Raw genomic sequence first — 23,649 nt, forward strand, 5'->3', positions numbered from 1 at the left:
AACAAATTTGTAGCCCAAAACATTTATAACTACTATTTAATATAATTACGTTATTTTATATCAACGTTATTTACAGTAAGTATAAATAAACTAATTACAAAAATTTATTTGCGATAATAATAATATCTTTAAATATTGTGTAATTATTTTGAATTAAGATTATCTACGAGTATTAATATTATTAATATTGATAAAAGTTAATAATCTTATCAAAAAACTTGGTCAACAGTTCGACGTGAATGTGAATGTAAGTCAATTAAGAGTCATGCGCAAAGTAACTATTTTTATTTTAGTTGCAATAGGTCTTGTTGCTGTTGCCGGGCTTGGCGTTCTGATTTGGTGGTTGGTGTCCTCTGATGATCCGCCCTATGAAATAATAGGTAAGTTTTTCTATTAATAGTAAAAAAATACTAAATAAATGTACCCCTCCTAATTCTGTAACTTTAGCTTCTGTTTTAAAGTTGCTATTATTGACACTGTCAATATCGGTTGTCCCACAAGAGGTGGAAACCCTTAATAAAAAGAAAAATAATCATTGTGTCTTATTATTGATAGATCTTTATGATTATTTCTGATAAAAAGTAGGCTTTACGATGACTGTGATACATGTATATAATATAATCTTCTTTATATTACTAAATACATCAAAACTATTAACTTTTAACTAAAGGAATTTCTGCTAATATTTGCTATAATCATAGCAAACGAACAATATCTTTAAAACTAAGTATTAGTATTCATTTTATTTTGGCAGAATTGAAGGGAGAAAACATAGGCAATGTCAGCTATACGGCAGCATTCACAAGAGTACGTGGCAAAGGTGACGTCTTCTGGTGGTTTTACCCAACCCTTGCCGAGACCCCAACTAAAAGACCTCTGTTGTTATGGTTCCATGGCGTCACAGGGCTCCCAGCAAGCTTCCTCGCCAACTTCGGCATGTTCGGACCGTACGACGTGCATCTCACTAAGAGAAATGATTCCCTGGTTGGTACTTAGTTTGTCAAAATATCCGACAAAATTTTCAGTTAAGTCACATAAACACTTACTCATTGAAGACAGCTGATATTCATGAAGAAATCTACTTTATCGAGAATGCCTTATACGTAGGTACTTAGAAATATTATTTCTTATAATTGTTGCCCACTTCATATTGATACGTCAATTCATACTAAACTATAATATACAATTGTGGGAAATTCTCCATCACAACTGATCAATTATATAATTTCAGTATTATAATTATACCGACCCTTGAATTACTCTAATTATTTTTGGAACAATTGATGCGATTGAAAATGATTACCTATATTGAATGGTTATTCACAATTAGTTATTTAAATAAAATTATTAAATTCGTTTAAAATTTTTTTAAATGAACCCTAAAGATGTTTAGCATAACCTCTCGCAATTTTATTATAATAAACAGTTTGTCATAATCTGAAAGTCCCATTTAAATTGTCTTAACGATCATTGCGGACAAATAATGGAACAAAGAGATAAATGTAAATATAGAAATTATATCTTGATAAAATGTTACAGGTAAATGACTATAATTTACTATTTGTCGATGCCTCCATTGGGACCGGCTTCAGTACAGCCGAATCAGAAGATAGAGATCTCCCAAGTTTAGATGAAAATGGTAAATCTATGGAATTCCATATTCCTAATTAAATCCTTTTTATTTAAATAATTTACGTCACTTATAACATTTTAGTTGAGAGTTTGTGGAGAATGCTTCAATCATTTTACGATGTACACAACGAGTACCGGGAATCTCCTATTTACTTATGTAGCATGGGAGACGGATCGCATTTAGTGATCCCTTTAGTTACAAAGTTAGCTATGGTTAGTATAACTGTTTTTTATAAAATATATTTAATATAACGAAACTAATAAATATAAGCAATATGTTTTCAGGAAGATAACGTGTCTGATCAAATCAAAGGAGTTATTTTAGGCAATCCAGTTATTTCACCAGCCTTAGCGTTAACGAAACTTGGATATTATTTGGAGGAACTCGCTTACATCGATGGGAGAGGTAGAACAGAAATTGAAAGTTTTTCAAACCTTACGTACTCGCTTGTTCAATCAGAATCTTTTGAGCGGGCGTTTGATCAGTTTTCATCCATAGACAATTTTGTTAATAACAACGCCGGAGCCGTTAGCGTCAATTTAAACTATATTGTTGAAAAACTTACGCGCGAATCAAATAGGGGTACGTATTAATAAATATATCACTGGGTTACTATGAACAATTTACGTATATTTCATTTAATTCTTTACTAACATTTATTCAAGATTACTTTGGACAAAACAATTACGTAAACAGAATACTTGGTTTAAGTCAAAACGCTTCTGTCTTTATGGACACTGTAGTTAGACCAGCCCTAGGTATCTCAAATGAGATAAGATACGACGGACAACGGGAAAAAGCTATTCAAGCGTTTAAGAGCTCTTATATGAAACCTATTGTTCATGCAGGTATACAGGTTGTTTCTAACATATAATATAAAATGTTTGTCAATATGTATAGATTTTAAATCAAGGCATAAAACTATGTATAAATATTAGATAATCTCTAAATATTTCTCTCAAAACATCAACTGTAAACTGTTCTATTTTAAATAGTATAAATAAAATTTAACACCGAATAACGTAAGTACCTATGTATCTTCTTCATCTGTGTCATGTTCAAGATTTACTTTAAACTGTATATGTAGGTATAGGTATACTAATATTTTTTTATTAATTTTCAGTTGAGCACATTCTTAATGAAACAAATGTGAACGTTACTATTTATAACGGCAACTTGGATGCGGTTTCTAATACTCCAGGTAATTCTTTGTTATTATTCCACAGCCTTAATTAATTATTCCATTCTCATGATTAAACTAAAGTAAAAACTAAATGAAAAATATCGCAACATAGTATTGATACATTATTTAATAATGTGTGTAAGTAATAAATATTTGCTATAATTAAAATGACTACGTAACATTTTTTGTTCCCTTTTCAAAAGATTGCGAGCTACAATAGAGTGGCTTGTATTTCCCAAAGGAGCTTGAAAATTAGATTTTAGAAGACATCGAAAATAAACAAAATTGTAGCAATGTTCAATTTAATCAAAATATGTTTAATTCAGGTCAGTGGGAGTGGATCCGAACTCTGAATTGGCAAGGTCAAGAAGAATTCCTAAATCAGACAAGGAGGCCAATGGTATTGAACGGGTTGCTGGAAGGATATTCTAGAATAACCGATAAACTGCGATTCTATTGGATAAACGTAGCTGGACTTATGGTAAGGCAGTCAAATAATAAATCCTTCAGAATAAAAAAGGAACATCCAAAAAAAACGACAAATTAATTCAAAATTAACCATTACTTAATTAGGTTTATTATATAACATTTCGTTTAAGGCAAAAAACCAACGAAATGGATTATATTCTATGTCAATAATTTATAATAAGAGTACAATTATAAAAAAAAAATATCTGTAATATACTTAAATAATAAATTCAATCATTCTATTTTGCATAGTTAACATATCGACCAAAATTATTATTATTTTCCTAATTCATAACAAATACTATCCCTACTGGATCATAAATTGTTCCACAGGTATTTCATTAAAATTCGCTTCAAATAATTAACAATACACCAATATTTTCCTCCCTAAATATTTCATATTTTCCTGTTCTAAAAAAATTGGGAACTATATTAAATGATTTATTATTTAAAATACTGTATGAAATTACAGCGTCCAATTTGTCTGTGCTAAGTGCCTTCACATTAAAGTTAAACGAAACGCGTTCCCACCTTGAGATTTCCGCCGTCCAAAAACATACAAAATGTCGTAATTTTCATCGAGAAACTGAAAACTGAACTGAGAATTCTTAAAATTGTACATACACTAAATTTGGGCTTCGCAGTGAATCTGCCAGAACCATAAGGCAAAATATGAACATTACTTTGAACATTAGAATATGTTCATCAAGGAAAACAAACACCTTATAAATTATAATAAGTAATCCACCCACAAAGCCTTCAAGAAAACTCTTTGCAACTTCAAAAATCACTGTAACCTTTGCATGCAACTTTTTTAAAGTAAGAAAATATGTACTTTAGGGATAGCGGCCAGGTAATACGGGTAGGTTTTGTGGAGCTCACTCGTCCTTCTTGTAGACAAACTCCTAAACATGTCGTTCCACAAGAGAAGTCTAAAGATGCAATCAGTTCTATCCTCAATCCTGATATCTGGGAGTAGTAGATAGGGTGAAGCGACTATGTCAGAATTAATACCTTATGAAAAATTTTGTGAGGTGCTCACACACATTCTTCCAACAATGCTGCCGACCACGTGGGCTTGTTGTCCTTTCTCCGGCCGCGTTCCTTTCAATTTGTATCTGGGTAATCAAAGCACATAATGCCTCTCACTCGAGATGAAAATTTGGGCCAGCTAGTGGGACTACATGTTAGGTCTTAGTGATACTGTTTCCCATTTCCTCTTTATATCCAAAAGTTCTTCAACCCTTTAAGGTGTCTCACTCCACAACATTCCCTATCCATCTACTTTTAACTCACAACATTTTAAAAATTTACTTACAATCATTATATATATATATATAAATTTCTATTGTATCCTTGTATAATATACAAAAAAGTTTCTATTATTTTAATATTATTTTTAAATTAAATTCGTTTCTCGAGTAGTGAATACTTCAGTCGGAAAATTAAAAAAATCACAAATGCACGGAGCAATCTTCTTAGTGTCTACTGAATTGTACGTGACTTTGGCGGAACGTTGTGTTCACATTTTGGTACGAAAGGGATAGTTAAAGAATTGAATCGAACATAAAAGCTTTCGCGGTTCGTATTATAAATTTTAAATATAGAGTATATATTCATATGACATACACAGAACATTTTTACAAAAAAATATTCGGTGACCGTTATTTAAAAAGAATTGTATGTGTATTATTAAGTGCTATAAATTTAGTTCGACAACATTTACATTGAATATAAACATTCTTAATATACATATAAATACTTTTTTTCAGGTTCCACTGGAAAATCCTGTCGCTTTTAAGTCACTTTTGCATTTTGCAACGTCGTGAATCTTTTACTTTTAAAATGTTGGCAACTATAAATATAATATTCACTTTAAATTTTTATTGGTTTTATTTTCCTTTACCTTTAAATATATTTTAAAGTCAAAAACAATATATTAGAACTTTATGTCTAACCAACTACAAAATTATTTAATGATAATAATCGTAAACTATTCTAAATATTATGCGGGTGAATAAAGCAGTGTATGGGTGTAAGAAGAAATTAATCAAATAGATCTTTTTAGTTTAACCGTGTACCTACCTACTAGATATACGCAATATACTAAAAATTTAAAAAAAAAATAAAACTACGTTCACCAAACTTTATTTTTAACTATTCGCGTTCTACGATATAAATGAATTTAACAAGTTTCACTGTGCTATGAGACTGACATTTCATTTTTTCTTATTTCAATCGAGCATTTAAAAGCACCACTTGAAATATTAACGGCTATCCACATTGTAATGGGCTCATTATGCGCAAGTTAATGGTTGACATTAGGGATGTTAGAAAGTTCTGTAATTGTTACCAAAACTATCGCATATCCGAAATAAAGTTCTATCTGTAACCGCAAACGGATCAGTTATAAAAGTTTAAAATAATTTCGGATAAAAGCGAAGTATTAAATCTAAATAAATTGCGTCTTGACAGATTTTGTATTCTCATTAGTTGTAAATTAGACTTATATTTATTACATTAATTAAAAATATCTTTATCCAGATTAAAATTATTAAAGTTATTAAAATTGTGACTATGATTTCGTTAATTCATTTGACAGCCTGCTTTTGATATGGCAACAATTAATTACTTATTCAAGTGATAAATGTACAAAACTATTATTTTAATTGTATTTTACTCTTAAGATTTATATATGCAGCTGATATTGTACTATTCGTATCAATTTTGATATCAGAAATTGTTAATCCATAATATTGTTGGTGAATTTAAAATATATCGTTATATCATGTTTCAAACACACTACATGAATGGTTTTCTACATTAAGTGACAATTACTCTAGGTGTAGGTAAAAGATTTTTAAGGATAGTCTAGATTCTCCTTGCGTAAGTATTTGGTGCAACATAGTGATAAACGATAAGCCGTCGCCGAGAAAGGTGATGATAAAGATTTAAAGTAAATTTCTCAAAAAAACGTGTATTTTTCATTTTTCTGCTCGCTTTTCTTTAATGGGTACTTACTAATAAGTTAAGCCGATACATGTGTTAAGGAAAAGGGACTGGATATGTTTTTTTAAATTTTGATTTGTAAGATTTTAAAATATGCTGGCTCTCAATAACCTGCATTGCGCGGGTGAATACTGTAACACAATTTTCATTTAAGTTCTGTAATTCCTTTTTCCTGTCATTATTCTCAAGTATATTTTAAAGGCACTATTTATGTTTATACAAGACGTAATTTGGTATAATAATTTAATGTTCCAAATTTTTTTTATGTCAAAATAGCATTAAAAAACAAATGGTTCCCTATTTAGCCAATGTTAATTGGTAAAATATACCGAAATAATCTCAATTCATTGAGCGTCTTCGATACATAATCCTTAAATTGAAAATATGTCAAAAAAATAATATAAATGAATAAGGGATAATAAATGCCGGCAGAGGTTTCAAATTCTTAATGTTACCTGAATGAATTGAAGAATTTGACGGAACCTGTTTTCGAATAATAGTAAGTAAGTTGTCGTAATTAATACTTCATTTGAATGTTTTTACACTTTGCGTGCAGCCTGAACAAACTTAATATAAAATATATCTTTCTCACGTATATAATTTACTATTTATATCTTTGTTATCTTTCGCACTTACACTTATATTGAGACAAATTATACAACACCAAATCGACAAAAAACCTATCGAGTGGAATATAACGGTCAATTACATATTAAATATAGAAATAAAGGTGAAATATCTATGAAAGACACTGTTAATTTTCTTCGTAAAGGCTAATTATACCCAAAACAAATGTATCGATTTACAATTAGGGCTCTCGGATTAACATGGACTATATTACCCTAAATAATAAAAATATCTTGTCATTATCGAGAGAAACTTCGAGATGTTTCATCGTAAATCGTGTAAAAAATTATCAAAAGAAAACCTTTCATACATACATGGGCTAGTTGAACGATAAACGATTTCTATAGAAAAAATACTTTTGTTTACAAATTAGCGATAGTTCGTATTTTTTTGAATAAAAGAAACTTTTTTTATGTTAAAAGAGGCAAACGGGGAGACGGCCTACCTGAAGGGAGGTAGTTACCATCGTCCACGGATATTTGAAATATGGTGTTGTGGATGCGTTGCCAGCTTTGAGGTGAAGGGAAGGATGCTGATGGTTCAATAATCTTCCTGTCAAAGAACATTGCCCTTGGTCTGAATTGAGAGTTGAGTTTTGTGTGTCGCTGGCACGGGTTACGGAAAGACCCCCGATCCGACCCGCAGTTGCAGGGTCTCCCTGGACAGGAATGAAACACGCTCAACACTTCAAGAGAGACTTGGAATGCAGGACAAAAGGTAATTGAATACATCAAAATCCTTTGTAGGAAAGAGTGGGAGAAAGGAAAGGACAACCGGCTCTCTCACTCATCGGACAAAACGTAGCCATTAGAGGCTACTTCACGCCGATCTTCTGTGAGAAGGTGGTACGTCCCCGGTAGAGCCAGCTCATGTTCGAGCTGTAGTAACAAAGTTATGGTGAAATATATTCAAAGTTATGGTGATGTCTACGATTTTCGGGAGTACACATTTGAATAAAATTTTGCTTTAATTTATGCTTTCACAGGCGATCACACCTCCTTGTGGGCGATGCAGGCCGAAAGGGGGGCGTTAAGAAACCCGGAAAAAATGGGACGTTGTGTAGAGGCTTGGGGGTTATTTGTAATTTCATTTAGCAAGGATAAGTTATAGTGGTTTTTCGGAAGGTGAAAAAATGGGGGTGCTAAAAAATAATTTATCCTCAAAGTGGGCAGTAGATAAAAACAGTTTGAGAACCCCTGGTTTACCTGATCACGCTTGCTGTAAAGTAACCGATATGTCAGGTAAAATGTAATATATTTAAAAAAAATTAATAAAATAAATAACATGTAATATATAATAAATCGCTTGGTATGTAAAAAAAACTAGTTTCATTTAAATATTCAAAATTAAGAAGTTATAATTTTAAAACATTAATAATTACAGCATTTAGATCAATTAATTATAAATAGACAAGTTAATGTTAGGCTAAGATGATAAACAACTCCCTTACAAAATAATGAACAAATATGACAACAGTATATTTTTTAAATCAAACTTAACGAAGATAAGTTCTTTCAAGGTGTGTTAAGTGTTTATTGTTGTAGTGACGTGACAGAGGAAATTATTCTTCTTACTCCTTTATCATGTGCAGATATTTAAACGATATGATTGTTATAAAATTTAGTATTGATCTAAATTTTAAAAAATTACAAAAACTTTTTTCAAGTGAACACAACAATGAATCACTATTATGTTTAGAAACTAATTGTATTTAAATTCCATTTTAATGACTAATCTAATGTAAAACATTTTACATTCTTTAAGCATAATTGAATGGTACCTTATCAAAAAATATATACATTTACAATTTGCGCAACCAAGAAATTTACATCAAAAAATCTCATTTCGCTAAAATACTTCACAAAAATTAATTTAAAAATCCCTTATATTACAAATACCTCTTTTAAATTTACATTAAGTAGATATAAAACAATTTTAGTTTTTCCAATTAGATGACTTTGGGGACAGAACTTAGGACTTTGAGACAACAAAAATTTTAGTACAAAAATGTTTTAGCGACTTTTTTGACAACTATGGAATACAAATAAACACAATTTTAAGGCTTGGATTTGTTATATATATTTTTTTAACAAATATCAGGTCTAAGCAAAGATTTCATAGCCGGCATGCTCCAAAAAAGATATAATTTAACTGCATTAAGTGGGATAACACTACTTATACTATAACATTTTGGAGTAATCACCCCGAAACAATCCTTTTTCTCTGATTTCACAACTGGCAATTGCTATACTGCCATAACCACACTCAAATTCTTAATTCGAAAGTATGTTCTAAAAACATTACATTGTCTAACTACGGGTAAGAGATACTCTTAAGAGATCGGTTGAAAACCGAAATAAAGATTGTTTATTTTTCTATATTGTTGGAATTATTCCAATGTATACTAAAAACAAAGGTAATAATAGTCTTACAACAAAGACGGTGACTATGACATTGATGATAATACATTTAAAAAAAGATTAAAAGTATCATACTTATTTTAATTATAAATAAATTAAAGAGACTCGCTTGTTGTGTATCCTAGAATATAATTCTGAATCCACCCCAGATGGAATCAGTTTTAGACTTACTGGGGACTTTTGGAAATGAGACTAGTCCACTCGAATTTATAAAAGTTGGCAACACTAAATTATTGTCATTCGCTGTCAAACTGACACTATGGATACACTTAAATTTTAAAGCCATAATAAGACATTTTAAACTAGTGAAACTTAAATATTTAATTTAAGATTAGAACAATTAAAATATGTTTCATTCTGTTTAAATTTTCCATAATTCCAATTTAAATTTGTATTCTAACATAAAGTGAAAAGACTGACGACAGCTCACACTGAAAACTATAAACACTGTGCACGGACCACTGTAATAACATAATTCATCTAAAATGGCAGATATTTTGGATATATTAGATATAGAACAACCTGGAGCTTCAGAAATAACAAGAGACAGTATCATCCATGGAGACAAAGCAAAAAAAAAATATGTTACCGCCAAGACGGTGCGTCGTCCGGAGGGAATGCACCGTGAAGTATTTGCTCTACTATACAATGATAACAAGGATCTGCCTCCTCTCTTACCTACTGACACTGGTAACACAATAAATCCCTTATTTTTATTAACGTAAATAATCTTGTTAAGTCACAACAGAAGATGTTTTGCTTTAAAAAAAATATTTATATAGACTGCACTTCCAGGTAAAGCGTATAAACAAACTAAAGCGAAACTCGGTATGCGAAAAGTGAGGAAATGGGTTTGGGCACCATTCACTAACCCAGCACGCAAAGACAATGCTGTGTTTCACCATTGGAAGAGGGCATCTGATGAGGCAAAAGAGTATCCATTTGCACAATTCAATAAGGTAGGTTTATTACAGATGTGACATGATTATGAATGGTTTTGTAAATATTACAAGTGTGGAGAACTAATACAACTTCTGTTATACTTCAGCAAGTATCAATCCCATCCTATTCAGAATCAGAATATAATCAGTATTTGAAATCTGAAGACTGGAGTCAGGCCGAGACGGACCACTTGATGGATCTGTGTCAAAGGTTTGATCTGCGGTTCATTGTGATACATGATAGATGGGACCGAGCTGCCTTCCGAGACAGAAGTGTTGAGGACTTGAAGGAGAGATATTATAATATTTGTGCCATTTTAAGTAAGGTGAGGCTTTTCAAAACTAAGATGTTTGCAAAGTCAATATAATAATCTTTGTTCGTACAACATAAAATAATCTTTACAATATGGACCAGGTGAAAACGAATCCTTGGTCGAATTCCGTAACAATGGTCAATGGTGAGAAAAGAGTTTACCATTACGATGCTGAACATGAAAGGAAAAGAAAGGAACAATTGAAAAGGCTCTTTGATAGGACTCAAGAACAGGTAATATATATGCAAATAAAATAATAAGAACATTTTATTTTTCTGTTCATATATATATCTACTAAAATTTACAACTTACAGATTGATGAAGAACAAATGTTATTGGCGGAGTTGAAAAAAATTGAAGCAAGAAAACGTGAAAGAGAAAGGAAGACCCAAGATTTACAGAAACTCATTTCTAGAGCCGACAGTGGGAATGGTATTGTTAGTAACCAAACCAGTGTTGTGAACGAAGGCGCCAACACTCCCACTGGCTCAACATCAACGATTGCTAGACGACATGATAGAAAATTGCATAAGAAAAAATTAACAGCACAACAACGACCAGTCCGAACTGTTGAAACTGTGGTGAGAATTACATTAAATAATTACTATGTTCTTCACCATAAACGGATTCAGCAACAGGAAGCGGATAACATTTGTCAACATAATTTACCTGAAAAAATACCAAGCAAAGCTCGGTCACCAAGAGTTAAAAATTTATGATATCTAAGACTTTCACAAGTATTCATTTGAATAAAACGAATATTTTCCTATGTACTAAGCGTTTTACGGGCGCTGCAAAGTAACCGAAACGTCGCGTCGGGAGTATAAGTTAAAAATAATGAAAAACTCGTAATACATACGAAAGTCCTAGTTTTATTGTTAAATAATTCGTTTAAGCAAAACATGAATTTATTTTGAATTGAATGAATTTTAATTCAAGCAACTTAAGGTAAAATAGTAAATTTAAAGATATGTATTCAAACCCAAAAGCAATACAATTCTGAATCATTACAAAATTTAATTCATCTCAATAAGGCTTGTATAAAAAGAAATTTGGTGTTGCCAGTGTTCTTTGAGCATATTTAAAAAAAAAACCATGTACATGTTATTGCTTATTTTTGTCCATAGACTGTGGAATGGTCAGGTATAAAGTTCCCTGAGGCTCGGGGTGCAGGCGTTTGGTTGCGATCTCAACGTATGAAGCTGCCACCTGGCGTAGGACAGCGCAAGACTAAAGCAATAGAGCAGGAATTAAGACTTTTGAATATTGGTAAATCAAACAATAATAAAAAGATATAATAGAAACTCGATTTCATTTATACATTAAAATATTATTATGTTTTTAGATATAGCACCAACACCGACGGAAGCAATTTGTAAACATTTTAATGAATTACGTTCTGATCTAGCTTTGGCATTAGATCTGAAAAATGCATTGGCGTCTTGTGAGTTTGAATTGCAGGCTTTAAGACACCAATATGAAGCTCTGAACCCTGGAAAGGTTAGTTTATTTACTAAGTTCACAGTAATAATAATGGCATTATTCATAATGGTTAAAATACTACTTGTAAAATAATTTTTTAATGTCAGAAAATATTTCATGACAGTTTTTTATAAAAGATTATTTTGCTTATGGTAATTAATAAATCATTTTTATTGACAGACATTAACAATACCAGCATCAATTTGCAACACCAATGTGGATGCGGAAATAAAACCCCTCGGAGAGATTATTGATGTGGTTGGATCACCAAGTGCCCTGAACACTACTATATAGTATTTACACAGACTTCAATATGTTGTTCTGTTCAGAAAAACATAGACTTTCAAAACTGTTTTACATTTAAATAATAGAATATTATTTAGTAAATAAAAATAACTAATAACTTAATGAAGTACTCTATGTATAAGTAGGGTGTTTAAAAATGTAGAATTTTTGTCTGTAAAAAAGATAGAATGATTAAAAGAAAATGGCATATAAAAGGCATAAGTTTATTTCTTATCATCTTATCCTATACTAAATTGCACCTTTTGGTGCACCATAAGCATCAGGCATTCTCTCTATGGTAAACTTGTGGTCGGCGACATACATAATAGGCACTCCGGGAATTTTCCTTATCCTACGCTTTAAATCTTTGTCATTTGTAGCCACAATATAACATTTATGTTGTGTCACTCGTTGCACTAAACAATCATCAGCATATGTGCCCTTATGCATACACGCCAGTCTTTCGAACCTTGGGTCTTTTATAATTCGTAACGCAACCCTATATTTCCTTCCAAGTTTCTCCAATTCTCCCAAAACACAATCAGTCACATATGGAATACACTTTGCATAGAGACAGTCCATCATATTTTGAACTATGTCTAACTTGTTTTTAATAGAAAAATTTATGAAATTTGTATCAATTAATATGTGATATGGTGGTCCTAATTGTGTGTTATATTGAAAGAACAGGGCAGAACTCGTTTGCGGCACTTCACGAATTTTGACTTCATTTGGATTTGGTTTCCTCTTTTTCTTAGGATCCGCTCGATCACTAGCTTTTATTCTATTATCGTTAGGGTTTATAATCTTCTTCATTTTAGCAAACCTTTTTTCTACGATTTTTCTAGTCTTTTTTTGTTTGCCCTATAGAAAAAGAATTTGAACAAGATTTTAAGTGTAGGTTAGACTACAAAAGAATGCTAATACATTTCATAAATACTTATGGTACTCACCATGTTAGAATAGATAGTGGGATTGCTTTTAAATATACGTTTTAATTCAATTTTCAAAAAAATCAACAATTATGTTTGTGATACACGTGAAGAAAACTTTAATTATTAAGTGTCACATGTTGTTATGATTTTATTGTGACATTTGAAAGATGTCAATGGAAATGTAATGTAAAAAAATATATATATAATTATAATTATATAGCAAATATACTTATATAAATTATAATGCCTAATTACAACACGTTTTAAAAATTTTGATTTCAAGACCCTCCCAAACAATTCTTAATTAGCTTTGAAATTATCCGTGATGTTAACCATTTACAGTGCAATTCTTCAGAAATATTAATATGATATGTAAGCACATTTAGAAATAAAATGTTGTTGTCTATTTGCGTAACAAATATTGATAAAGACAAAAGCCTCTGCTTAATTCCTATAGTGTAAATAAAATTTGGAATTCTTAATCTGTTTTAGTGATTTACCCTGTGTATGTAATTGACATTTGAATTTTGACATTCATGTAAATACTAATCTCTTATGATATTCTGTATATGTATGTTAAACCTTTAACATTATTTGGTAGATTTCCAAGTTCCATAGATTATTGCTTAGTGAATAATACTATTGTCTTGTTATTTACATTATATTTTCTAAGTGATTGATACTCAATAAGTGTACTGTGATAAGATATACTATTTATTTATTTTAACATGCAACGCGAAGAGAAACAACTTGAAGCTACTTTGCATGCAATATTAAACCGAGTAAACGATTTGAAAACCGCTATCCAAGCACTAATAACAAAATTAGAAACAGAATATGAAACAATTAACTGGCCTACATTCTTGGATAATTATGCTATTTTATCAGGCCATGTAAGTTACTTATATAAAAAAACCAACAGAAATTTATGATCAGTTTTAAATGTTTCTAATTTATCAGTTAACAGGTTTAAGTAAAATACTTCAAGCTGAATTGGCGCCTTCATTGCGTTCTGTGGTTGTTCTACCCTTACAATTGGGTTGTGAGAGGGATGAAGAACTAGCTCGACTTAGTGAAGGCAGAGTGCCAGCTTGCACTCACGATCTAGTGCCGGATTTGTTAAGAACTAAGCCTGAACCACAAGCTGAACAACGTCTTCAGCAGCTAAATCATAAAGCAAACACTCTTAGCTATGACACTGCACAGGTAGGTAGTTTATATACATATAAGACTACAGTATGTTGATGGACAGCATATTGTATTGTTATATTATATCATCATTATATCTTGTAGTCTGTGGTAGTAAAAAGTACATTATATACATTTTTTCTAATAGAAGCAAGTAGCTCAGTTTACCAAGGTTGTGAGTCATGTGTGGGAGATAATCTCAAAGGGCCGAGAAGACTGGGAAGGAGAATCTATGAGATCTGCAGGTAAGATAGTATCCAGAAGAAAAACTATGTATTGATTGAGGTATTGAAAATAATATATGATTTTGAATGTTGATTTTTGTATCTTCAAGGCATGCAACCAACACACAGTATCGCTGACACACATGCACTTGTAACAGCTGTTGGTACTGGTAAAGGCCTGAGACCTGGTATGCCTCCAATGGTACCTCAGGGAGTGCCACCAGGCATGGGTCCAGCCCGTGGGCCCACTCCACAGATGGGTCCCGCTCAACCGACGATGCCAAAAGCTCCATCGGCTATTAAAACTAACATCAAAGCCGCCAACCAAATACACCCTTATCAACGATAACTTAAAAGTACAAATAAAACATTATTTTCATTCAGTATTTTTATTAATCACTAAATTAGTTTTGATACATGTCCTAGTTAAAAACAATGACAGCACAATACAATTGTGACAGTATATCACTGAGTTTAAAGTTAAATAAAATCTAGCAAGTGGTTACTAATAAAGCCTTTAAGTGAACAAGACGAGAATGTGCGAAATATCGTATCAGTAATTGAGAACATGTTGCAGACATGTTCAGGAATAACAATCTTGTTGAGTAACTCAAACTTAAAACGACCTCGGTAGCAAGATGCTGCAAATAAATCAATACATAAAACGAAACTTGTGCAATGCAATTACTTTAAAATAGATATTTAACACCCAATGTTAAATAAGAGAAGGAATTAATACTTGATATACGTTCTTCACATTCATTTTCGAGTCTTTAGTTGATTGTGTTGACCTGTAACAAACATAAGGTTTTCAATTTAGCAATAAAAATTAAAAATATATTAGTGATAATTTAATTCATAAAATTATCAGTAAATGGTTTAATAGTCGCCTACCTAGGAACAAAATGTAGCAATATTAATCTATTTAAATTATAAACCATATATGCAGTCAACTTTCTGAATACAAAATGGAATTTTATCTTACATTAAAATTAATGTTAAAAAGATTATATACCATTAATAACGACAAATTGTATATAAGAATGTTTTTTAGACCCTTAATATAACTTTACAAGAACTAAAAGGTTTATACAGAGACGAAACCTCTTAGCTTTCAATGGATTCGCCGTACGGGTGCAGGGTCCATCGCGTCGCAGGGAGAGGAGCTTCAACAGTGCCTGGGACTTGCGGCCCAGGTGTAGGTTTAAGGGGCCCCTATCTAACGCGCGTTAGACGCTCACCTCCACTGTCCAAGCCCCTCTCTCTACCTAATCAAATTTGAAGATAACGTACTACCTCGAAGTACGTTCTAAGAATGAACTTATATTAGTTCTGGACAGGCCCAAGTCTTTTAGTAGGTTTTAGAGAGGTTTTGCCGATATACCTCTCGCTCCAACTTCTACCGCGTACAAATCCACGACGAACCTATTTCGAGTGAGTTCGTTTGTGAGCTCGTAATATTTATTGACCTTGATAGTATGGTCTTTGGGGATGTTGGATTCCCAAGGAACCGTGTCTAGTGCTACATGTACAGCCAGTAAAAGTAAACATACAAACTGTGTGTATTAAGTATCATTATACCAGCTGGTGGTGGGGAACATGTAGTAAGGAGATAACTCACAATGTCGTCAATCTTGAGTATAGCCCGCACAGTCTCAGTGGCGAGTCCCAGAGCGGATGACGTCACGTGCAGCGGTTGCAAGACGTTCTCGTGCCTCATGTCAGTGACGCGACCGCGGCGGACATTCACGCCGGAGCCGGCACAGGACGTGGACGCGTGAGCGGCACGCAGCTCCGTCACCGTCTCGATAGGATTCAGACCTGACGAATATATTGATACGTTCTTATAATATATCTCAATTAGTACCTTATAACATAATACTCTAGCAATGTGACGAATTCCTTGTTGAAACACTTTATTTTTTAAGACATCGCAAAAAAATATTAAGCAATAAAATCTGCTAAATCACTTTAAAAGTACCAATAGTATGCGTGCTTAATTTGTGCTCAAAAGCATGAAAATGTTATTATTTCTAAAATGATTTCTTACAAAACACACAGCTACATAAATAGTCTTGAACACTGTCTCGTTTATTTTGGTTTAAAAATAGATTTCCGGTCAATTTCTTTCATATTATGGAGTTTATGTACTATCAATACTATAAATAACAATACGTTGGAAATGAAAGGAATAATTATCATTAAACTGTTATATATACAATGTAACGTGGTTCAGCGTACCTGCATTTTCTGCGAGTGTGGAGGGTATGACCTCCAGGGCATCCGAGTACGCTCTGAGGCAGTAGTGATCAGCCCCGGGGGCTGCGATGGCTGCTCGAGCCAAAGCAGCGGCCGCGGCGGCCTCTGGAGCGCCACCGCCCGGCAACAGGGCTGGACGGCGAGCGACACAGCGGACAGCACACAGAGCATCGTGCAACGAACGAGCCGCCTCCGCAACCACAGCGGAAGATGTACCGCGGACTAAAACCGACACGGTCTTGCCACCCCCGGCGCAGCCTGTCATCTATAAAAGGCGGAGTAAAAAAGAATTAACATGAAAAAAAAAATATATTAAGAATACAACTTTATTGCTACAACGTAAAGCTGTACTATAAATATTTCCATTATCCAGGTATTGAGAAAATCTTTCATAAGATACAAAATCACATACAAATAAAAAAAAAAAATTTTAATTTTTTTAATTTAAAGATTAAGTGATTACAAGTAAGCACTGTGAAACAAACAGTTGCTTATATACCTATTACATAATAAATCATAAATTATTTTTATACCTTGATGTACTTCCCGGATGGCTCGTTCACTTCCTCTACAAGGTCTACGTTGACAAGATTTTCAGCTGTGAAATGATCCAAGGAAGCAATGGGACGGCATCCAAGAGTTTTGCACACAAACTCAATATCTTCACGCTCAATATCCTTGATAACCATAGTTTTGATTTTGTCCAAGAAATGAATGGCCAGGTCGCTGAGAGCATCTCTGAAATTACATTCAGTTATAAACATACAATTGGCACATTACTTATACAGTACACAACAGTATAGTAAAAATCTAGAACAATTTTTTAAAGTTATTAACCTGTACACATATTGTCATGAGTTAATTTAATGCTAATATAAATAATTCAGGCATTAAGAATCTCAATCTGTATGACGAAGCGAATACATACTATGTAATATGTATATAATAGTTTATCTACCTTAAAATTGACTTCTGAACCAACAACACATTACAGCCGGCTTTTTTGATCTGCTTCACAATATTCAATATGTACTGGCGTTCTTCCTTCAACACGCGATCCATAGCAGCATAGTCCGATACAATAACATTGTGGTCCATCTGTTAAAGTAACCAACACATAAATAAATATATGTATAATGTACCCAATCTCAGTAGTATCATTGCTACATAGTAATCTAGATGAATGCAGATTTGTATAAATAATTTTCTTTTAGAGTGATGCGCGTTGACTCGGGTCATTCATCCACGGTGACGGCCTCGGCAACCGACTATCCGACCGAGTAGAGGAATTTTTTGTTGGATAGCCCATTTATCTGGGATGGTTGTTACCGAAAAAAATTTTGATCGGACCACCAATTTCGATTTTAGAACCGGAAAACGAAACCCATGTCCAACAAAATGTGCACCGTGGGCTTTTTTCGAGCGAAGTGAAAAAAAAAGTGCATCTCCTAATAAACTATATACTACAAAGAATGAAAATAAATTGAACTTACATCAGTTTTTGGTGGTGAGATGCAGAACTGTATGAGGCCCACTTTAGCCTTCTCAATGCGGTGAGGTCCATTCACGTTGGAGGCTCTGTGAGGAATGACCAGTCCTTGGACAAGCTCAGTGTCTTCCACTGTTCCACCAATACGTTCAATCACCTTCACATCGCGGAGATCCACACGTGCGCCGACGCCGTTCGGAACTGGTTCCATTACTAAAAATATTATACATATATATCATTAATTATTACTACTTTACTCATCAGTAAATTCTGTTATTAAATGAAGACTGTTGGTTTGGAAGCTAGACTAATAAGCGCTTATTTGAGTCTCTTAGTGTAGAAACCTAATACTTCTCATGTTTATTCATAGTTTTTATATTCCTGTGACATTATTACAAAGAAATTATCATCTTTCTGTGTTTGTATGTTGACTAATTTTACTTAGTAGTAATATTACATCAAATTAAATCCTTAAAACGATAAAAAAAAATCCGTCTTAATTTAAAAATAGCAATGGATGGATAATTTGCAATGTTATTTGATACTGAATTCAGTTTACTTGTTGCATATACATATATATCAGAAAATTACACACATGTCACATACATTGTAATAACCATTGCAATTTTTTTTTAACTCCAATAATATATATGTTAAATTTTGAAAATGTATTTATTGTTATGAGAAAAATATTGTAATTAGAAAAAGAAATATATATTTTAGAAATTTACACACAACAATAAATCAATGTAGGAATATTTTTAACCTAATCCATGGGACAGTTTCATTTTTATTTAAGCATGTATTGTCTTTTTTTTTTTAATTATTACAGAGATTAATTTGAATAATGTAATCATTTAAAACTAAGCAACACACGCACACACACATATACATACATTCACACACACACATATATATGTATATATGAATACTTATATTACCTGCACGGATGGCTTGAACAGCAATTGGAGCTAATATAGTGGAATGCTGTGAAACTACTTTAGAGTTCAAAGAAGTAGCAGCAGCTTTCAAAAGTGCATCTTCATTGCTTAAATCAACTGGAGTTGACATTCCTTCTATAACCTGCAAGTAAATTTATTGAAAAATTAAAAAAATATTCTTCTCCATGAATGAATGAAGAATATAAATTAATAAGAAATCAATGGACATATTATATGAGGGATTTTTATGAAAACACTGTTTAATGAAGGTAAGATAAAGTATATGTGTAACAAGTCAACTCGAAATTGTTACATCATAGTATATATATAAATAAAAAGTCATATATTAATTGAGTATTTGTAAATTACACAAGTACCTAGTATATTAAACATAATAATTGTAAATACAAGTTGCAATAGGTATTTTATTACCTGTAGGGCCATCTGTAAAGCCTTCTGGAAGCCATCGGATATAACAGTGGGGTGAATTCCCTTTTGTAACAGCTTCTCAGCAGCATCAAGCAGTGCTCCAGCGATCACAACCACTGATGTTGTACCATCACCAGCTTCTATATCTTGAGCTCTCGATAGTTCAACTAACTGAAAAATTGTGATTAAGCCACATATATCTATTATATCTGCAGTACTAGTAGTCCAGGTCGATATTATTTAAAATTTTGAATGTAAACTAAAATTACCATTTTAGCTGCTGGATGAATAACACTCATTTGTTTCAAAATAGTTGCTCCATCATTTGTAATGGTCACTTCTCCGTTTGCAGCTTGAATCTGAAATATTCGATGAAATTATTGTCTAGGATATGTTATTTTTGCATAGTTCTTAAATAAGACTTTTCGTGTGTATCTACCATTTTGTCCATGCCTCTAGGGCCAAGACTTGTCCGAATTGCATCTGAGACAGCTGTAAAGAGAAGAAAATTAAAAAAATTTTGTTTATTGAAGTTAATTCACGAAAATCACTAAAAACTTTTTAAAGTTACTACATCACGAACATATTATTCCTTTTGAAATGTAAAGGTACTTACAAAAGGGTTATAGTTTATTATAAAATTTAATGTAAAGAAACAGCGGTAAACAATGTTTAAGCGATTATTTAGTGTATTGTACACCTCATCAATATAGGTTTTTCGAGAAATATGTAGTATTTATGTAAAAAAAATACAAAAATCGTAGCAGCTGAATTTTTGTTGAAGAGCAAAATAACAAAAAACTATGATACGGCACTTCACATTTCTTAAAGAAATATTTCTATTAGTAAAGTTTTAAAATTAATTGATATATCTTATTTATTCTGTAATTGAAAAAAAAGAATTATATCTTACCTTTTGCGGCATTTATATTACTCAGACGAATATCTGTAGGTTTACTTTTATCTTTGTATACAGAAGAATTAACTTTAGCAGAATCACCACCAGCTTTAGGAGCCATTATTTTGAAAATTATATGTGATTAGGTTGAACGAAATTATTGATGTTTTCCGATTTAAATTAGAATTAACTTGAACAAAAATCATAAACAGATTCTATGGAATTTGACATTGACAATAATTATTGTTTTCTTTATGTCAAAATCAAATGACCAAATTTGGAACTATGACATAATGCACGTATTTTATATTTGTGACATAGTATAATGAATTATTGTAGTTTTTAGTCATTTTTAATAAATATAAAATTAACTAAGTTATAATTATGCATATGTTCTTTTTTATATCACCAATATTGCTAAGAATATTATAAAAAATATATAATTATAAAAAATCTATCTGTTGTCGATGTTTATAGAATAGTTATATAAATTCTAAATTTTTTTTTAATGGGCTAATATTATTTTCGAAACCCTCATGATGGCAGTTGTCCGTTAAATAGTCTCTAATTTAGACAGTCCCATATTTTTCGAATGTGCCCTAACATGTACACAGATTTTATATATACTATACCGATAACAGAAGACCTACAATTTCCCTTTTCGAATATATTCGGATAAGTTCATAAGTTAAGATTAAATTTGGTATTTTTTTTTATATACAATTTAAGTAACTTGTTAAAGAATTTAAACAGTTAAATACTTACGAAAGTCTTAAATTTCATTTATTTAAACAGTTATTAGATAAACCGTTTCTCTTCTGAAAATACATGTGTATTCTTACACAATGAGCACATAAAAGTGAAATTGGTCACCACAAAAAACAAAAGAAAAACTCCAGATGCACGATATTAATCAAGCTAAAACTTTTATACAGTAGCAATATAAACATAAGTCTAATGCAAAGCAATTTCTTTCATGAGTAAGATAAAATATCTTTTTAGATACGTGGAACTACAATCGAACCCCAAGGTTAGATAAATCTAAAAAGCTTAGTTTTTGCATAAGGGAGGTAAAATTAAAGAAAATTAAAAAAATTTATTTCATTGAACTATATTACTACTATGGTCTGTATAATTGTAGGCAATATTTCTAATATTACTTAATATCATTTCCACATTGCAATTATTACAAATGTCAGTAAATGTCAATTGTCATAGTAGTATCATCTGTCAGTCGTGTTACTCTTGTCAATTGTCATCAGAGATCAGAATCAAGTGTTTTGTCCAGATTCGATATCTCTGTATATTTGTGAAGGACTGCACACGTTTACTGTACATTTTTTTAAATTATTGAATGCTACAACAGTCTATATCATTATTAACATTAGTTAACAACGAAAATAAACAAAAATTACCTAGAAATATTTTTGTTATTAGTTTAATATCTAATATACAAATGCAATAGTAAAAACAATTGTTTTTCTCTTTCACCATGGATTCAGATCTTTCTGTTCCTGACTGCCCTATGGCGGAAATCGTGACTGATGTTAATGTACAAAATATGGTAGGTGACCTATAATAATTTTTACTTCATATACAATATTTGTAATAATAAAAAAAATATATATTATAGCAAACTGATGGACACACTCCAGTTAATGAAAAACAAAACCCACAACGAGGGAATACGAAGCTTTTAACAAGTGGAACACCTAAGCCTCATTCCATAGAAAATGTGCCATCAACTCCACAAATTTCAGGAGATATAACTTTGACACCAACACATCGAACATTCACTCCACAAACTCCATCTGTGAATCCACATAATTCTATGAGTGCCATTACCCCAATGGCAAGTGCAGTTAATCAAGCAAAAAATAGTATAAAATTTCAGTTAGTATGACACTTATATATAAGTTATTTTAATAAAATCTAAGTTATTGAACATGCTCTATAAACTTTAAAACAATTTTTTTTTTCAGAAATTGTATTTCTACAGTAAGTTTAGATTGTGAACTGAATTTGTTAGACATATACTGTAGAACAAGGTTTTCAGAATACAACCCTGCTAGATTTAATGGAGTCGTTATGAAGATTTTGGAACCGCGAGCCACAGCCCTAGTATTTAGGTATAATAAATACATATACAAATAGGTAACTACCAAGTATAAAATAATATTCTATCTTTTACTGAATTTTTAATTTACAGATCTGGTAAAATAGTCTGTACGGGAGCCAAAAATGGACATGACTCATATATCGCAGCTAGAAAATTTGCAAGAATTATTCAGAAACTTGGTTTTCCGGTAACACGTTTTAATAACATTCATGTTATTTATTGTAGATTAGACAAGAGTATATAAGCTACCTTTGGCCTGTTTTTTGCTTCTGCTCTTCTCATTCTTGAGACCCTATTTTTCTAGACATTTTAATTCAGGTCCAATTGCGGCAACATTATATACTAATCAATTTTTTCTTACATATGCAGTTGATTGGAAAATTTTTCTCTATCTTGACATTAACATTTTATATTGCAGGTGAAATTTGTTGATTTCAAAGTTCTTAATTTTCTAGCAACAGCGGATTTAAGATTTCCCATAAAACTGGAAGCGCTACAGCAAGCTCACGGTCAGTTCACTTCATATGAACCGGAACTTTTCTCTGGCCTCGTTTATAGAATGATACGACCAAGGGTTGTGTTGCTAATATTTGTTAATGGAAAAATGGTTATAACAGGTAAATATTAAGTAATAAATATGTATATTAATTTTATCATCACATAATTCCTTTATACATGTTTCAGGCGCTAAAACTAATCAAGAAGTTTATGAAGCAGTTGACATAATACACCCCATTTTAAGAAGTTACAAGAAAAATTGACATTGTTTTCAATATTTATTATACTGTAAGTATAATTTTATACT

General features: G+C 31.8%; 6 protein-coding genes and 1 long non-coding RNA gene across 9 annotated transcripts; 4 read left to right on the forward strand and 3 right to left on the reverse strand.

The window, feature by feature from the left end:
- Positions 1-223: 223 nt before the first annotated feature.
- On the reverse strand, positions 224-1,533 carry LOC116768800 (uncharacterized). Of its 3 annotated transcripts, none has more exons than XR_009753473.1 (3): positions 1,047-1,533; positions 812-964; positions 224-366 (listed from the first exon to the last, which is right to left on the reverse strand). It is a non-coding gene; the product is annotated as an uncharacterized LOC116768800 (long non-coding RNA). The 3 variants fall into 3 exon arrangements; XR_009753471.1 differs by having other exon boundaries at positions 235-366; positions 844-964; XR_009753474.1 differs by having other exon boundaries at positions 274-366; positions 792-964.
- Positions 247-5,164, forward strand: LOC116768799 (uncharacterized). The gene is made up of 9 exons (XM_032659637.2): positions 247-380; positions 755-984; positions 1,540-1,639; positions 1,715-1,845; positions 1,918-2,215; positions 2,299-2,481; positions 2,757-2,834; positions 3,143-3,297; positions 5,057-5,164. Exons 1-9 carry the CDS (start codon positions 266-268, stop codon positions 5,111-5,113), a joined length of 1,347 nt encoding a protein of 448 aa, XP_032515528.2. The 5' UTR covers positions 247-265; the 3' UTR covers positions 5,114-5,164.
- Positions 5,165-9,593: 4,429 nt separating this feature from the next.
- Positions 9,594-12,577, forward strand: LOC116768607 (DNA methyltransferase 1-associated protein 1). The gene is made up of 8 exons (XM_032659360.2): positions 9,594-10,030; positions 10,136-10,299; positions 10,389-10,607; positions 10,697-10,828; positions 10,910-11,176; positions 11,723-11,864; positions 11,941-12,095; positions 12,258-12,577. Exons 1-8 carry the CDS (start codon positions 9,826-9,828, stop codon positions 12,369-12,371), a joined length of 1,398 nt encoding a protein of 465 aa, XP_032515251.1. The 5' UTR covers positions 9,594-9,825; the 3' UTR covers positions 12,372-12,577.
- LOC116768608 (rRNA-processing protein FCF1 homolog) lies at positions 12,573-13,457 on the reverse strand. The gene is made up of 2 exons (XM_061526275.1): positions 13,316-13,457; positions 12,573-13,226 (listed from the first exon to the last, which is right to left on the reverse strand). The coding sequence occupies exons 1-2, from the start codon at positions 13,316-13,318 to the stop codon at positions 12,612-12,614; spliced, it is 618 nt and encodes a 205-aa protein (XP_061382259.1). The 5' UTR covers positions 13,319-13,457; the 3' UTR covers positions 12,573-12,611.
- Positions 13,458-13,852: 395 nt separating this feature from the next.
- Positions 13,853-15,088, forward strand: LOC116768355 (mediator of RNA polymerase II transcription subunit 8). Its single transcript, XM_032659049.2, has 4 exons — positions 13,853-14,190; positions 14,258-14,503; positions 14,634-14,730; positions 14,820-15,088. The coding sequence occupies exons 1-4, from the start codon at positions 14,026-14,028 to the stop codon at positions 15,056-15,058; spliced, it is 747 nt and encodes a 248-aa protein (XP_032514940.1). The 5' UTR covers positions 13,853-14,025; the 3' UTR covers positions 15,059-15,088.
- On the reverse strand, positions 15,080-20,966 carry LOC116768353 (T-complex protein 1 subunit delta). The gene is made up of 11 exons (XM_032659045.2): positions 20,741-20,966; positions 20,267-20,319; positions 20,097-20,186; positions 19,831-19,998; positions 19,399-19,540; positions 18,462-18,670; positions 17,927-18,066; positions 17,502-17,706; positions 16,951-17,233; positions 16,331-16,530; positions 15,080-15,500 (listed from the first exon to the last, which is right to left on the reverse strand). The coding sequence occupies exons 1-11, from the start codon at positions 20,844-20,846 to the stop codon at positions 15,483-15,485; spliced, it is 1,614 nt and encodes a 537-aa protein (XP_032514936.2). The 5' UTR covers positions 20,847-20,966; the 3' UTR covers positions 15,080-15,482.
- A 1,023-nt stretch (positions 20,967-21,989) lies between these two features.
- Positions 21,990-23,630, forward strand: LOC116768354 (uncharacterized). Its single transcript, XM_032659046.2, has 6 exons — positions 21,990-22,289; positions 22,359-22,618; positions 22,708-22,854; positions 22,935-23,031; positions 23,263-23,461; positions 23,529-23,630. The coding sequence occupies exons 1-6, from the start codon at positions 22,218-22,220 to the stop codon at positions 23,603-23,605; spliced, it is 852 nt and encodes a 283-aa protein (XP_032514937.2). The 5' UTR covers positions 21,990-22,217; the 3' UTR covers positions 23,606-23,630.
- The last annotated feature ends 19 nt before the right edge of the window (positions 23,631-23,649 follow it).

This window comes from Danaus plexippus, chromosome 4 (genome assembly GCF_018135715.1).
Source record: "Danaus plexippus chromosome 4, MEX_DaPlex, whole genome shotgun sequence".
Classification (NCBI taxonomy): domain Eukaryota; kingdom Metazoa; phylum Arthropoda; class Insecta; order Lepidoptera; family Nymphalidae; genus Danaus; species Danaus plexippus.